At 48.8% G+C, this 15,516-nt stretch overlaps 9 protein-coding genes across 9 annotated transcripts; 4 read left to right on the forward strand and 5 right to left on the reverse strand.

Moving 5' to 3' along the window:
- Positions 1-48: 48 nt before the first annotated feature.
- On the forward strand, positions 49-1,336 carry PHATRDRAFT_42971 (predicted protein; the record flags this gene model as incomplete). The annotated part of the gene is made up of 2 exons (XM_002176792.1): positions 49-301; positions 477-1,336. Exons 1-2 carry the CDS (start codon positions 241-243, stop codon positions 1,334-1,336), a joined length of 921 nt encoding a protein of 306 aa, XP_002176828.1. The 5' UTR covers positions 49-240.
- Positions 1,337-1,493: 157 nt separating this feature from the next.
- On the reverse strand, positions 1,494-2,224 carry PHATRDRAFT_42972 (predicted protein; the record flags this gene model as incomplete). The annotated part of the gene is made up of 2 exons (XM_002177306.1): positions 1,494-1,825; positions 1,912-2,224. The coding sequence occupies 2 exons, from the start codon at positions 2,222-2,224 to the stop codon at positions 1,590-1,592; spliced, it is 549 nt and encodes a 182-aa protein (XP_002177342.1). The 3' UTR covers positions 1,494-1,589.
- A 276-nt stretch (positions 2,225-2,500) lies between these two features.
- On the forward strand, positions 2,501-3,151 carry PHATRDRAFT_32094 (predicted protein; the record flags this gene model as incomplete). Its single annotated transcript, XM_002176793.1, has 1 exon — positions 2,501-3,151. The coding sequence occupies one exon, from the start codon at positions 2,501-2,503 to the stop codon at positions 3,149-3,151; it is 651 nt and encodes a 216-aa protein (XP_002176829.1).
- Positions 3,152-3,217: 66 nt separating this feature from the next.
- On the reverse strand, positions 3,218-5,257 carry PHATRDRAFT_32095 (predicted protein; the record flags this gene model as incomplete). Its single annotated transcript, XM_002177307.1, has 1 exon — positions 3,218-5,257. One exon carries the CDS (start codon positions 5,255-5,257, stop codon positions 3,218-3,220), a length of 2,040 nt encoding a protein of 679 aa, XP_002177343.1.
- Positions 5,258-5,581: 324 nt separating this feature from the next.
- Positions 5,582-7,808, forward strand: CPN60_1 (mitochondria-targeted chaperonin). The gene is made up of 2 exons (XM_002176794.1): positions 5,582-5,818; positions 6,122-7,808. The coding sequence occupies exons 1-2, from the start codon at positions 5,663-5,665 to the stop codon at positions 7,703-7,705; spliced, it is 1,740 nt and encodes a 579-aa protein (XP_002176830.1). The 5' UTR covers positions 5,582-5,662; the 3' UTR covers positions 7,706-7,808.
- Positions 7,809-7,866: 58 nt separating this feature from the next.
- On the reverse strand, positions 7,867-9,045 carry PHATRDRAFT_32097 (predicted protein; the record flags this gene model as incomplete). Its single annotated transcript, XM_002177308.1, has 2 exons — positions 7,867-8,772; positions 8,845-9,045. The coding sequence occupies 2 exons, from the start codon at positions 9,043-9,045 to the stop codon at positions 7,867-7,869; spliced, it is 1,107 nt and encodes a 368-aa protein (XP_002177344.1).
- A 566-nt stretch (positions 9,046-9,611) lies between these two features.
- On the reverse strand, positions 9,612-11,681 carry PHATRDRAFT_42975 (predicted protein; the record flags this gene model as incomplete). The annotated part of the gene is made up of 1 exon (XM_002177309.1): positions 9,612-11,681. One exon carries the CDS (start codon positions 11,679-11,681, stop codon positions 9,612-9,614), a length of 2,070 nt encoding a protein of 689 aa, XP_002177345.1.
- A 322-nt stretch (positions 11,682-12,003) lies between these two features.
- On the forward strand, positions 12,004-13,004 carry PHATRDRAFT_32099 (predicted protein; the record flags this gene model as incomplete). Its single annotated transcript, XM_002176795.1, has 2 exons — positions 12,004-12,913; positions 12,934-13,004. The coding sequence occupies 2 exons, from the start codon at positions 12,004-12,006 to the stop codon at positions 13,002-13,004; spliced, it is 981 nt and encodes a 326-aa protein (XP_002176831.1).
- A 166-nt stretch (positions 13,005-13,170) lies between these two features.
- Positions 13,171-14,133, reverse strand: PHATRDRAFT_8987 (predicted protein; the record flags this gene model as incomplete). Its single annotated transcript, XM_002177310.1, has 1 exon — positions 13,171-14,133. A coding segment is annotated over one exon (963 nt), but the record flags the coding sequence as incomplete, so codon positions are not given.
- Positions 14,134-15,516: the final 1,383 nt, after the last annotated feature.

The raw sequence follows: 15,516 nt of genomic DNA on the forward strand, positions 1-15,516 counted from the left end.
TTCATTTCCATTGCTGGGAACCTTTCCTTGGATTGCCCTCGTGTTGACTGTGAATCGTCTCCGAAGCAGACTGCTTTGTGGTCTATCATACGATCGGAAGACGAATTCAGTGGCAGGTCCGGCAACACCTCAGCGACTAGGATAGGTATTGTCGTCAACGAAAGGCGATTGTACGGGCCCGGAGTTTGGTGATCAGCAACTCCGAACTTGGTCCTCTCCTCCTCGCGCGAATACTAGACTATGAATGAAATCAAAATTATTATAACACTTTTAGCTATTCTCTGTGTCGCGTGTATTGCCGGTGCGACGACATTGTCATCTGCTCATTCTTTTTTGTACAACGTCGCCTGGGCCGTTGCGCAGCTAACACCGTCATCATCGACCGCGCGGAGGATTCTACAAAAGGCTGCTTGGGACCACTGGGATCGAACGTTCAACATAACGGAATATTCTAAGGAACGAGACCATTCCCACAGTTGATGTGCAAAAGCATCGCAGCAATCTCGCGGGATTCTTAGAAAAAACATACGGGGTACATTGGAGAACGAGACCATTGCTTCTCCAAGGACTCTGGAAAAAAGAGGAGTTACTCGACCCAGACCGCCGTCTCTCATTGTCTGGTCTTCTTAATCAGTCACTGGAGATTCCTTATTTTTCAGATGCCCGCATTAAAAATTCACTGTCTCCTGATTCCAAAGGTTCCGTTGGAGCTATTGTTGCTAACATTTCGAACGGCGGCGCGCACAAAATTGGTACTCAGTTCATAGTTCAAACCTATCCAGATCTGATCTCGGAGGTCGCGCCGACGGAGATTGTGACCGAGCTTTTCGGAGATTTCTTCAAACCAGACTACGTCAAAGGATCGGGGCCATTCAGTATATTCCCCGCTCTAACAACGGTTCCAATGTTTGTTGCAAATGGCCAAAAAACGGAAGGATTTTACAATAAAGGTCAACCTTACACACCTCTGCACTGCGAGCCGATTGGGAATGTAGCTGTTCAGCTTTCAGGTACAAAAGAATGGACTCTTATTCGACCAGAGTTTTCATTTCTCGTGAAGCCATCAACGGCTCCCGATGGACGAGCTTTCTTCGCCTCTTGGGCTTCAAAACTTGAGCACGTTCCGACGTACTCAGCAAGAACAAACGCGGGGGATGCAATTTGGGTCCCGACTTGGACATGGCATCGGGTGGATTACGTTTACTCGCCCGAAATATCTATTGGTGGTTCACTGTTCCACTTTCGTACTGCTGATTTTGCTCGCAACAATCCTCTTTTTGCAATCCTAATGATACCGGCTATTTTGTTTGAGTTAGTGGGATACAGTACTCAATAATGACGGCTCACATCATTCTTGATACCTTTGTAGCTACGCAACCTTGTCATATACTCATATACTGACGATTTCAGGGGCACGGGTAACAGAGACATTTCATCGCTGCCCAATACGTTTGTGTACCATCATTTTTCTGTTGGGAGGCGGACTACCGAAAAATAGGATACGTGTGTTTGTCCTGGTAGTATCGAAGAACGATCGTCTCCGCAACTTACAGTTAAACAATACAGCTTCTGACCCAGAGGCGTATGCTTTAGCGGGCGACGGCATGGTTGTATGCCGTTACCGTGGATTTCAATTGCGATTCAAATCGAGGAGACGAGATTGGAGCACCCATGGAACTGAAAGGGTTCAGAGTTTGCTCAACGTAAAGCCTGTGGATTTTGAAAAGCAAGCGTTTGATCATTTCGTCGACACTTGGTTGATCATCCGGGAGTGCGTCATCTTCGACACACAAAATAAATTTTATTTGCGTTGTTGTCATGTACCCTTTTCAGAAAAGCAGTCGATGTTGTTAGAGAACAAGTAACCGTTTGAATTGAATGAGGCGGGAATCCACACGTCATGACTCTTACCGTACACTCGGAGGTCGTCAACAGGACACAGCAGTCCCACAAACATTGCATCAGTCCCCGAAGCATTGATTGTTCGCCACGCATAGCCAGGAGATGGTCCGGCCAGTTGTTCGAAACGATCTAAAGCAGAATGCAGAATGAATTGCTGGCGCAGAGAACAGGCTGGCGGCGGGCGATCCTTGGGTGGTGGTAAGCCGAAAAGCTCTTCCTCGTAGAGGAAATTGGTCGAGCAGCGATTACTCTCATCAAAAAACTCTTTGATGAAAAGAGGTTCGTTGTTCTTTCCGATAATTGCGAGACTTATGGCAGCCATTGTCAAGAATGTGATGATGGAGTAGCAGATCAGCTGATCAGACTAGCACAAGTACAAAGCATCATTCACAACCAGAACGGGGTCAATGCGGCTTACTGTTCATGTAAAAGGTTTCATTTGTGTTGGCTGTGCTTTTGACAAGAGTTCGCCCTCCCAGCGCGCGCTTTGATTTTCCAACGTTCTCTTTCTTGCTTCCATTTTGATCGTGCTACTAGTTTGTTTCGATTCTTCATCCACAAGACATTCCCACTTCATTTACCATCTTAGCACCAGCCCATGAGATTGCACACCGCAAAGACGGTCCTTGGATTGCATGCAAAATCTTCGACAGCCCTGATACGTCCAAATAGTATCAATGCAATCGGCATCATCCCGTGTCGCCATTTCACTTTATTATCCCCCGTACGAACTTCCGAAACGAGGCCACAATGCTTCTTTGCGCAGCAAAGTGCCGCATACGCCTCGCAAACAAGACCCGCTTTTCAGGCTTCTCCCTTTGATCCCAAATCGGGTAAGAAGGCGACGAAAAGACGAGGGCAGATAATTCCTCGAAAAGCGGCGGTGCAACTGACAGACAAAGCCCGTCAGTTCTTTCGCCTCTTGCTGGAAAAGCCTCCCCGACCGAATGTGGTCGGTATCATGCTAAACTACGATCAATCTGCTACCGGCGAACCCCGGATGGTGTTTTCTTTTGATTTCGTCACCGGTGATCAGATCGATGCACAAGACGAAGGGGTTTCGTTGGAAATTTTGGAAGACGGTAGCCCGAAAACACCAGCCGAAACCCTTAATGATGGTTTACCGAAGCTATACGTGAGCCACAATGCTTTTTTGAAAGTTTTGGGCGCCACGTTGGACGTTGACGTCGAGGCGATAAAACCAATACTGTACGATCGAGAAGGGAATGTGATGGATCCGAACGCATAGAGAGACTTTCACGGAAGTTAGCATAGCGATGTAAAAATACAAAATTAAATCAGGAGTTCGCTGCAGTTACTTCGTATTGATGCCCTGCATTTCCAATTCCTTAAGCGTGCATGGAATATCCAACGGCTTGATCAAAAGATTGGAGAGCAAACTTATACCCATGAGGGAGGCGGCTGCGTAACAACTCGAGTCGTACAAGAATGGTGTCGGGTCGATGGTCCCGGGTGGTACTAGTTCCATCAAGCGCGCAATCGTAATTGTTTTGGCATCAATCAAAGTTTGCAATGCCATGGGATCCTCCAAACTGCAACCAAAAGCCTGCTGAAACGACGTCGGGTCTTCAACTTGCTGAATCAGCTCTTGCGTGGCGGCTTGGGCTGATTGACCGCGTAAGTAGGCAAGGCCCATAGGGCCTGCCACCGCACTGCACGCCCACGCTGTCAAAAGCTTTCCGTGCAAGGCTCCGGCGTGCTTTTGACCAAATAAATCGGCAATGTAGGCTGGCAATACTGAAAATATGCCTCCATAGAAAGTAATTGCGAGGATAGAACCACCACAGAATGCACCGAGGAGTGGGAGTACGGATCCAGAGCTATCCATGTGAACCGCAGCATGTGTCAAAGATGGAGCCAGGGTAATCACAGGAATACCAAGTCCAAATACAACATACGTGTTCCGTCGACCGAGGTAGTCCGATAAGGCACTCCAACCGAAACGACCAACCGACATCCCAATACCCAGAGCGGATACATATGCTGTCGCGAAGGAAGCCGTAACAATATCGGGAGCCACACCGGTCCAGATATCGGTCAACATTAGCTTGCTGGATGTCAGCAAAGCTAAACCACCGGTCGCGTTGCCAAAAACCGATAGCCACAAAAGCGGAAATTGTCGAGTTGATTTCGTAACATAATCCATGGGTAGACCAATATTGTTGCTATTGACTGCTTCATTCTTCTCTGCTTCTGTATCGGAAGAAGAAGATTTACTTGAGTAGGTACTCTTGCTGACCTCACTCGACTTTGTTGGCGTCCAGTCTGGATGGGGTAGTGACATGAAACGACTACCGAGTATTCCCAGTGCTCCATAAAATAAGCCCAAACTTCCCATAGCCTTGGCGACACCGGTATCACCCGTTCCGAGCACATACGCCCCGGGACCGGTGATGATGCTGGGAAGCTTGGAAACTTCCAAATCGGTGGCCACAACTACGGGAGTGCCTGGTGTGCCTATGAGCGACTGTTCCGCCACGACTTGGGTTCCATCTTTTAGCGTAATCAATGTGACATATTGATCGGTAGTAAGACTGTCCGAGAGCTCCGAAAGTGGGCCAATGTAGTCTGGCATAACCGCAAAGCTGTCAATCAATGGCTGGATTATGATCGGTGCAATTGCCGCCCCGGCTCCAAACGCACTGAGAGCAATTCCGGTAGCCAATCCACGCCGGTCGGGAAACCATTTCATCACGGTCGTGACGGGTGCCAAATACATAAGTCCCCAACCAATTCCTCCCATCAAACCCCATCCCGCATACACCATTTCAATAGAATGGAAATGTACGCCCGCGGCCGTCGTGACGAGTGCGGCGGACCAAAACACCGAGCCGACAACACCCGCTTTCCGTGGCCCCACTTTTTCCACCCACTCGCCCAATAACCCGGTGGTCAAGCCCAGCATGATTGCGGACGCCGAGAATACGGGTAGTACTTGCGCGTGGGACCAATCCATGGCAGAGGCCGAGACGACTCCCAGCGAATGCGTCATTCCTGGCGTCCACATGCTGTAGACGTAGACGGAACCAATGGAAAGGTGGACAGCATTAGCTGGTGGAACCGTCCACCAGCGCGCGGAAACGGGAGCATCTACTGCGCTCGTCGCAGCTTCTTTGGAAAGAGATGAGAAGGAACGGTGATTTGAGTAAAACACATGTCGCGACTGGAGCGGTAGGTGGCTGTTTCTGCCGGGGGTTTTGTTGACAAGGTTTCGTTCACGGTAGTTAATCACTAAGCCGGCAATGCCGTGGTTTGCGGAATTTAACGATAGACGGCGCTGAAGTGATTGCCTTGACGACTCTGGGATAGTCACCGAGAACCATGAAAGCTTCATCGCGGCCAAGTATGGTATGTAAGCAGAGGTTGCTTCTTTGCTCTACGAGTAGACATGGATTTCGGTTTGACTGTGAGAAAAGCGTTTCGGATTCTCGAGACGCAAGTCACATTAATGTGACACGACACGACATCACTTACAGGTACAGCGCGAGCTACGAGATATTGTCCGATATTTAAATTGCAAACCAAGCAAGAATATGCGCAAATTCAAAATTTGTATTCCACAGGATATGAGACTTATTAGTACCGCTCCACCTGGGCTGTGACGTGGAGGGCGGACAGAGCAATTGGAGAACCGCGACTTGGTCTTTATATTCCACCACAAATTCGATTCCATCCCTTCTTTTCGTTTTGGATTTTGATTCATTCATTCATCAAAGCTTCGGCTGAACCGTCTTCGATCATGTTGTCGTCCTCCATCTCTAGAGCTGCTTCTCGTTCGCTGACTGGCCGAACGAACTTGACTTCGGTTCGAGGATTTGCCAAACAAATCAAATTTGGCGTCGAAGGTCGCGCTGCCATGCTTCGTGGCGTGGACACGTTGGCGGATGCCGTCCAGGTAAGGACCAAACGTGAGAAGCCGGATTCCCTAATTTTATAAAATTTGCTTTATTTTCGCAAGGAATTCGGAGTTGGATCGTTTAATCTGTTGGAGATTTCTCCTGTGGATCTTTTCCATTGCGTTCGTTGAAAATCGCGAGGCCGTCGTCGAGGTCTTTCAGGAGGCCGACTTCACTGTCAGGCACAGTGGTTCGCTTACCTTTATAACATACCATCGACAGCATCCCTTGAGTATTTCTAGCGAAGGGAAATGAAGAGATCGATTCAATGTGCTGACACCTTTCTCGCGCTTTTTCTGTAGGTGACGCTTGGCCCCAAGGGTCGTAACGCCATTATTGCTCAGCCTTACGGCCCTCCCAAGATCACCAAAGATGGTGTCACGGTCGCGAAATCCATTGATTTTGAAGACAAGTTTGAAGATATGGGTGCGCAGTTGATCAAGTCGGTTGCTTCCAAGACGAACGATATCGCTGGAGACGGCACGACTACGGCTACAGTCCTCGCCCGGGCGATCTATTCCGAGGGCTGCAAGGCTGTGGCGGCTGGACTCAACCCGTTGGATCTTCGACGAGGAATCCAACTTGCCGTGAACTCGGTAGTAAAGACGTTGGGAGAAATTAGTCGCCCTATCTCGTCCAAGGCGGAAGTCTCACAGGTCGGAACGATCTCGGCAAACGCGGACCGTGAAATCGGTGATTTGATTGCCGATGCCATGGAACGTGTTGGTAAAGAAGGCGTCATTACTGTTCAAGACGGAAAGACTTTGGAGAACGTACTGGATGTGGTCGAGGGTATGAAGTTCGAACGAGGATTCATAAGTCCTTACTTTATTACGGACGCGAAAACTCAGACGTGCGAGCTTGAAAATCCAATGATCCTGCTCGTAGAAAAGAAAGTCAGTAATCTTCAACAGCTTGTGCCCCTTTTGGAATCTGTGATTAAGAGCCAAAGCTCCTTGTTGATTGTTGCCGAAGATGTTGAAAGTGAGGCCCTTGCCACTTTGGTGGTAAACAAGCTTCGTGCCGGCATTAAGGTGTGTGCCGTAAAGGCTCCTGGATTTGGCGACAACCGCAAGGCCACGATGCAGGATCTGGCCATTTTGACCGGAGGAACCGTTATTTCGGAAGAAATGGGTATGAAGTTGGAAGAAACGCAGCCGCACCACTTGGGACGATGCAAAAAGGTGACCGTCACCAAGAACGAGACTGTTGTGTTGGATGGAGCTGGCGAGCAAGCTTCAATCCAGGAACGATGCGAGTTGATCCGTAACGGAATTGATACTACCAAGTCGGACTACGAACGTGAAAAGCTGCAAGAACGTCTCGCGAAGTTGTCAGGAGGAGTCGCCGTGATTCAGGTCGGAGGTGCTTCGGAAGTCGAAGTTCAGGAAAAGAAAGACCGTGTCGTTGACGCCTTGAACGCAACTCGGGCTGCTGTCGAAGAAGGTATTGTACCGGGAGGTGGGAAAGCCTTGCTTTACTGCTCAACGAAATTGGACGAAGTTGCTGAAAAAGAAGCGATCAACATGGACCAAAAGATTGGTGTTGAAATCATCAAGCGAGCCCTCAAGGCCCCGCTCGCTACTATCGTTTCCAACGCCGGAGAAGAAGGTGCCGTCGTCTGCGGCGAACTTATTAAGCCTGATGTTGCAGTGACATGGGGATTTGATGCTTCCATAGGGGAGTACCGTGATTTAGTCGAAGCCGGTATCATTGATCCAACTAAGGTGACCCGTACTGGCATCGTTGATGCTGCATCCGTTGCTGGCTTGCTCACAACATCGGAATCCATGATTGCGGACAAGCCGGATGATGGCCCATCCATGCCTCCGGGCGGCGGTATGGGAGGAATGGGCGGCATGGGTGGCATGGGCGGCATGATGTAGACGAGTTTTCTTTGAAGCGATCGACGAGATTTTTCTCGCTCTAGAGTTTTTCGAAATGTTTAGGATAGACCCCAGAATTATTGTAGTTACCGGTTGAGATTTTCTCAATAAACTTTTATGATACAAGTTTAGGGAAAAGGTGACGACGCTGTAGTCACTGACTATTCATCTTCTTCACTGGAGCTATCATAATGGTTGTCTTGGCACACGGCGTATCCGCCTAGAACACATTCAGGCCTAGATTGCTCATTGAGAATGAAGCGAATAGCTTGATCAAAGTCACGAAGCGTAACGGGTCGAAGCTCTTGCAACTGCCGCAACAAACAATCTTTCGCAGCTGCGTGAGGATCAGCTGGCTTGCATTCGTCTTTTTGCCCAGAAGCATTACCTCCGCTTTGTTGTTGACGACGACACCTCTTCCGGAGGCTGGCGGCACAACGAATACACTCCCGAATGGGTGCCATAGCAGATTCACGTGCTACGCTTTCAATCTCAGATCCTGACCATTTATTGGTGTTGAGCCATTCTGCGAGTTCGGACAAATTCTCTCTGCTCAATGTGTTCTGGACTTTGGCCAAATGCCGAGTGAGCATTTTTTTGCAGTCTCTTACGGAGGGGAACCCAACGTGAATTCGAATACCGAATCGCCGCAATAAAGCAGGATCACAGTCTTCAGGACGATTGGTGGCAGCGACAACAAGAACCAAGCCTCGTTCGGGCTCCATACCATTCTGATGCTGATTGTTATCATTGTCTTGGTGTGAAGATGCTCCTCTTTGATCAGAAATATGATTGAGTTGAACAAGCAGCTCGGCTAGTATTCCTCTGGAGCAGCGCCCCCCTTCTCCACTCGGGTCCCCCGATCGTGCTTGGCCCAAGGCATCAATCTCGTCAAAGAATACAACAGCACACCGTGATTCTTTCATCAGCGATCGATCGTGGGCTTCTACAAAAATATCGTTGACAGCCTTTTCGGAGTCGCCAACAAACTTCGAGAGAATATCGCTTGGTGCCACTGGCAGAAAAGCTGCATCGGCTTCACCCGCAACCGCTCGAGCGAGTTGCGTCTTAAAGAGGAGTTAGAAATGTCAGCAACAAAATTGTTTGCGCAGCAATGCTTGTGATGGAAGAGAGCTTACCTTTCCACACCCCGGAGGTCCATACAGCAATATTGACGATGGCATTGCTCGAATACCAGCAAATACTGAGCTAGTGATGGACAGCGGAAGACCAGCAGGTAACAAGATTTCTGCGATGCGCACTTTTGCGGCTCCGTGACCCACAATGTCCTTGAATTTGATCTTTCCAGGGGCAAATTTGTTATCCCTCACTTCTTCCATTGCATTCTCTGGTGGGGTTTTTCGTTTCGCTGTGCAGGGAAGAAAGTCCGCATTTTCGTCTACGACTACCTCCTGACGTGATTCCACACTCACCGTTGCACCTCCTTTCATACTTGCAGTTGAAGAAACGACCATGTTGGAAATTTAAGGAGGAATGACAAGCAGTAGCTCTAGTTTGGATCATACGCATTGCAAACCGGAAAACAGGAATTCTGCAAAAATGTCACGTATCCGAGACATGCGTGTTTTGGCTAAAAAATTTAACTGTAAAATGGTTTCTCCCTCCGTATCGTTTTTCCGCGTAGAGCACAAAAACTTTGCCCCCGGTAACGGAAATATAACGGTCATGAGAGTCGCTGTTAAAATCAATTTTGACACCACTCATATAAGACCAAAGTCTAACGTAAAGCATAAATCAAATGCCGGCCAAGTCAGCGGGGGGATGCAATTATAGCAAACAGCGAATATATGGCGAAGCGAGCTATCTTTACACCAACTCACATCAATGACGTGCAGGTATTTAAGATGCTTGCCTTGGCGAAAAGCTCTTCTTCGGAAAAGACAACCTAGGCAAGAGATTTCAGGAGCTTGTCGCCATTTATGATCTTGGAAGTGCAGATAATGATATGGAACGGGAACCCAGGGCGTTTGGATAGAAAGCGCAAGGCCGCAATTTCCATGTACGTCACCCCGCCAACGTACATAACCATCAAAGTAGGTTTTTTCTTGCCTTGTGTATCTTGATCGGTGTCTGCCCCTAGCTTCTTCATTGGCCGTTTCAGCGCAGCAGACAACTCTTCGGGCGGATTCTGTTGAATTACATCAATCAGTCGTCCTGGGAGTTCTCGCAAAATTTCAGACCTAGTGTTCCACCCTTTGACAGCAGTCTGTAGGATGCGAACCGAGAGCGGAGCGTAGCCACTGGATACATACGAAATATCATCAGGGTCGACAGTATCGACCTCAGCATTTATCAAATGCACCGATTTGCGCAGGTTATTGAAAGGTGACGTCGTGTCCATCCAAAGCCCTTCACGTCGACTCAACAACCCGGCCAATTCTAAATTTTCAAGGACAAACAAATACTCATACCCGTAGGTTTGAACAATGTCACGACGCAAAGCATCATATCGAGAAGACTTAATTCCATTGGAGCACAATGACTGCAAACAAAGAAGTCGGAAGAATTTGAAAGGCGCATACTGGTAAGCAACGAGGTCTTCTAGCGTTTCGTAGCAGGTTTCGCCTTCAAGCATGGCTCGCTCTGTTTGCCAGCGTTCACGAAACAAAGGTTCTTCACTTGTTTTTTTCACAAGTTCAGCCAAATGAATGTGGTTCGTCAAAGAGCGTAGATTCTGTGTAAACATTGGAATATTCTTGACAAATTGATGGATTTCGCTCAAATCTTTTTTCTTTCCTTGACTAGTAAATTCCGCGTGAGATTGTCTGAGGGCCATTGCCTGATTTTGCAAGAACGAACCAAACTTTTCCACGTGTTGATTACGGACTTCGTTGTATAGACTGTCGCTTGCATTGACGCCCAAGGAGACAATTTCGCGTTTCGCATCACTCTTTTTCTCGGTGCTGTCCTCGGGATTTATGACATCCACATCCACATTGATAAAACCGCAATCAATACCGACAACATCATCCAAGAGACCTTCGTATGTAAGAGGCGTCAGCATTGGTGTTACCATATCCACCTTGCGGTCAATGATCACCAAGGCATCGACTTGTCCCCCCATGACCTCACCCACTTCCTCTTCTACTCGATCCCGAGCGAGGTACTCGTCTACTGTTATATCTAGCGTCTTGCGCACGACCTCCTCGCCCAAGGCACCGTAAGATTGAATATGCGGAATTTTACCCACGACATCTTGCAGCTTCAAAATACTACGAGCAACTGTTGTGATCAGATTGCTCGGAGTTTGCTCGACTTCGGATTCTCTGACGGCATCATCGTATTCTAAGGACAGAATATCCGTTTCGAGCGGAAATATATCCATTTGAAGCTGCTGGATCGAGACGTTAGGAGAAGTCGTGAGCCCCATATTGTTCAGAATCTTTCGGATCAAAGCCGAGGCTTGCGGTAAGTAGACAACTCGATGATGAATTCGGATTTGCTTCTTCCATGCGTGAATTCGTCGGGCAGCGAGTTGCGTTTGGGCAACATCGGTGGGTCGCAAAAAATATGTGACAACATCTATCTGTTTTCCGTCACGGTAGTTGTCCCAGGATGTTGCGTCGTCCGGAAAAGCCGACTGCGGAGTTTCGTCTGCCTTTTCATGGTTGTGCAATACTATCGTTCCCACGACATTTATTGTTTTGGGATATTGGAACGAGTTCAGATCATCCCAGTTCTTTTTCTTCCCCTTGAAGGTTCTCGTATGAGGGTCCGACATCACTTGACGAAGCAGTAAGGTGCGCAACGACTCGGTGCCAAACACCAATAGTTGTCGAAATGTTGAGGATGCACTGTGGGGGTCGGATTCCAACAGGCCCAAAAGCTGCTCGCGGTTGTCGACGCGCAAGGCTACCGGCAACACAGGTACCGGATTCAACGCCGTCGGTGGCGGCAGGATGATATCCGCCTCCTTTTCGGCGACAATTACGGTTTGTGATCCTATGTCTTCCATGATTTAACTACAGTGACGATATGAAGAATTTGTTGCATAGCTTCATGCCTGCTGCCGGTCTAGAGGTTTATAACGGTATGCAGACGTTTCACCAAACATTGCGTCGCGCTCTGCGGTATTGCCAGTCTACTAGGATTCACAAGTCTTTTTTACGAGAACTCAAAAGCAACGACAAAAAGCTTGTCACAAAGGACTTCCCCTTTCGAGTCACATCAGCTTTACAGTCAATATCAAAATTGTAGGGGTTTCTCACTGGACCTAAATTAGCCCAAGGCCACAATGGCGTTGCCATCTCATCGAACCAAGGGCACAAACTTCCACAATGACATCCAAAATCAAAGGCGAACCCGAAAAAGACCCATACGATGTGTTAGGAATCAAATTCAACGCATCCGATGCCGACATCACCAGGGCTTATCGAAAGCTAGCCCTAAAATTCCATCCAGACAAGCAGCGCAGCACCCTCTCCAGTGCCCAACAAGAAAAGAATGCCCAAGACTTTCAAGACATTCAGATCGCCCGAGCCTACTTGTTAGATCCAGAACATGCGGAATCACGGAGAAACTACGATAGCAAGCGCGCGTCGATTTCGGCCCGTCAGGCGGCGGACGCTGCTCGTGAAAAGGGAATGTCGGAACGTCGAAAGCGTATGCGAGACGAGTTACGCCAAGGAGAGGAACAAGCCTCGAAACAACCAACCCTAAGACCAAAGGCTACTAGTAGAAGTAAGAGCGAGAATGAGATGGTAGACAAACTGAGGAAACAGGGAGCCGAGATGAGGGAAGAATATGGGGATCGTGCAGCTACCGAAGCTGCTAAGGAACACGCAAGAAATAGTTCCCAAGCTAAGGAAGTCAGGCGAAAACAAAAGGAAAGTCGGGAAGACCGCCAACTGAGATTGAAATGGAGCCGCAGGAAAATTAAGATAAGCCCCTCGGAGCATTCGCTTGCGACACTCCTGTCCAAGTACGGTATGGTGGAATCTGTTGAAATGCTCGGTTCAAAAGGGAACTCCGCATTGGTGACCTTTGCCGAGACGGCTAGCTGTGGTCCTGTAGTGGACGCATTTGCCGAATCAGAAGAAATGCGAGCCACTTTCGTGGGGAGGCGCAGAGATCGAGAAGAAAATAGCAAAAGCGCGGACGATGACCCTCTCGAAGCCACCTTACCAAGATCTCGCGACACAGAGGATGTTGATGATTGGAAAACGCGACAAGGTGCTGAGCGGGAGCGTATACTTCGTGAAATGGAGTCAGAAGAAAGCAAAGCCACGACGCGCGAAAACCGCACGGAGTCGAAGCGAAAAGCCGAGCGAGGATCTAGCCATCCCTTTCCACTGGACTTTCCGTCTACGGATGAATATCGGATTCTCTCTCCAATTGAAAAACTTGAAAAGGCCGAGATCGAAATTTTCGGTCAGTTGTTCAGTGCAGAGGAGCTGAGAAGTCTACGACCTTTTGGACAGTGAGTATTAGCATTATTTACAACTTTAGTTTATATTCGGCAGGATGACTTCATATACTTGTGATAGATCGTCGGCATTCACGCCAAAGTAGGTTCGAAATACATCGTAAAGTAGAAATTGACCTGCAATAATGCTTGACGCCCAAATTGATCGACTGCCAAGTCCTCGAAACAAAGCACTGACACCTTCCTTTTCAATCATGACCATTGAACCTTCAATAACACCAAGACTGGATCGGCGCCCACTGCTATTCCGAGCGACGTATGTCAGGACAGAATCAGCAGGCTGCGAAACGACTGAAGATAGAGCCCCCGAAAAAGCTCCTGCCAAGAGGCTTACCCCTAGAGCCGTCCACGTTGCATCCCGGAGCGAAGGCATCGCCGTGAAGATTGCCTCACATGCACGTTCAAACGCCAAAAACTTGACGGATCCAAAAATAACTTGGCGCGTCAGTAGCGAAGGGAGCCCCGCGTACGTTGCTCTCCAACCTTGTTGTGGATCCTCGTTTGCGATTCTACGCAGAGTCCCTATCACTCCTAACTCGCGATAGGTTTCGGGTTCCGCCACAGCCCGAATCCGTGCAGCTTCTAAGGGAGTGAGACCAAAGCTGGCCACGACTGAGGCCAATGCACCGGCGACGAGCGCTATTTCTGTCGAGTGCGCCATCGCAACTTCCGGCGACAACACAGTTTGTGCCAAAGAGCGTTTAAATAAGGTATAACATGGGTACACAGATAGCCCGTACCAAAAGTACCCAGCCAGTGTAGCTTGAGCACCCAGTAACAGACCTCCGACACCTTCCGTGCTAGCAATACTGACGGCCGCATCAACAACGCCTTTGTACTGGTCGGGATTCGTTTGCGCTCGGGTCTTTACCACATCCAGAGGAATAACCACAGAATGGGTCAGGGCACAGCCAGTAGCCCCACTGATTCCAAACAGTGTGTACGTGTGGGACGAGAACGAGGGTAGCTCGCGCGTCAAAGGTACAGCTGCCAACGGCCCAAACGTCGTGGCAGTGGCCGTCTGGCCAAATTCCTCATCGATTCCCACTTCGTAGAGGGAGAGTTGTGGTAAAATCGCGAAGGCACTGTTGTTGTCTATCGCACAAGCTTGATACTTAGCAGGTAAGAGCGCCGCAAGATCTCCCGATAATAGTGTTTGTGTAGTCGCCAAGTCGTTTGCACTGGCTTTGGGCGGAAATGGTGATCTATTGGCGATCGATGACAGGCAACCTAGTGGCTGCTGATCAACCGGTAACGTAGCAAACAACAAGCCAATATGCCGTTTGGCATCTGGTTTGGAGCCGTATCTCTCCATGAACAAATCAAAAAGCTTCTGGTATGACTCCCGAGGGTCTTGTCGCTTTTCCAAATACGGATCGAAGGCCAACTCGACCGATTTGGCAAGCGAGCCGAACGAGCGACCCATTTTTTGACGTTGTTTGTCGTCGGGTAAAAGGGAAACATCTCGCTGTAGTGTTTGCCACCAATCGTTGACACCCGAATCATAGTGAATCAGAAATCGTGCCGCGTACGTACAAAAGACAGCCGGTATATAGCCGCTAGACCCGGCTGATACTTGAGCACGATCCAAAGGCTTCCATTGTCCGTGACCGATCAAAACATTTTCTAGAGGTTCATTGGCTGTGATGGCACCCGTCCCCGTAGTGACTGCTGCCTGAGCGACAGCTGGAAGCAATACCGCGGCAGAAGCGATCGAGATGAGAGCGTTCCTTCGACTGCTGGGGTCGGTACTGGTTTTGTACCTGTCCACGGAATCTTTCTCACTAAGGGACTGTGAAAACAGACCAGGAGTCGATTTTGCGTACCGGGACGTTGTGCTCGTCCGAACTGACAAGCTAGACAGCGGAATCAATGCATGGCAATAGTACCGTGTACAGCAGAGTAGCAGAAGTATTCCTGGCGCCGATTTCGGAAAACAACCTTTCGCGCGATTGGCGTAATGGTGGGCCGAATTTCTGTCGGTCAGAGCATCTTTGTCATCGGCATTCGGCCGAGAAGGAGGAGGAAGAGATTTGGAATGACGTTTCAAAGCATTGTGCTCGACACCTTTCATACTAGTATTTCGTGGAGGCTTGCACTCGAAGGAGACAATGTCAATTTGAAAAAATTGATTTCCTTGTGAGATGAGAGAACAGATGCTCTCCAATCTCTAACCCGTCATGGTTCCGTTTTTTGAGCACCGGTCATGAAATTCTCCACGAACGGGTTCTTTCTCCCCAAGTTGAAGTACCGACTCCCTTGAACACCTGTTTGGCGCGTCGTAAACATGTCCGGGTTATGTGAAATTTCCACAAGCAATTTTGTCCGGTTTTCACTGTCGGTCGAGTCACTCTACTCTCTACTA

Source organism: Phaeodactylum tricornutum, chromosome 1, assembly GCF_000150955.2.
Source record: "Phaeodactylum tricornutum CCAP 1055/1 chromosome 1, whole genome shotgun sequence".
Classification (NCBI taxonomy): Eukaryota; Bacillariophyta; class Bacillariophyceae; order Surirellales; family Neidiaceae; genus Phaeodactylum; species Phaeodactylum tricornutum.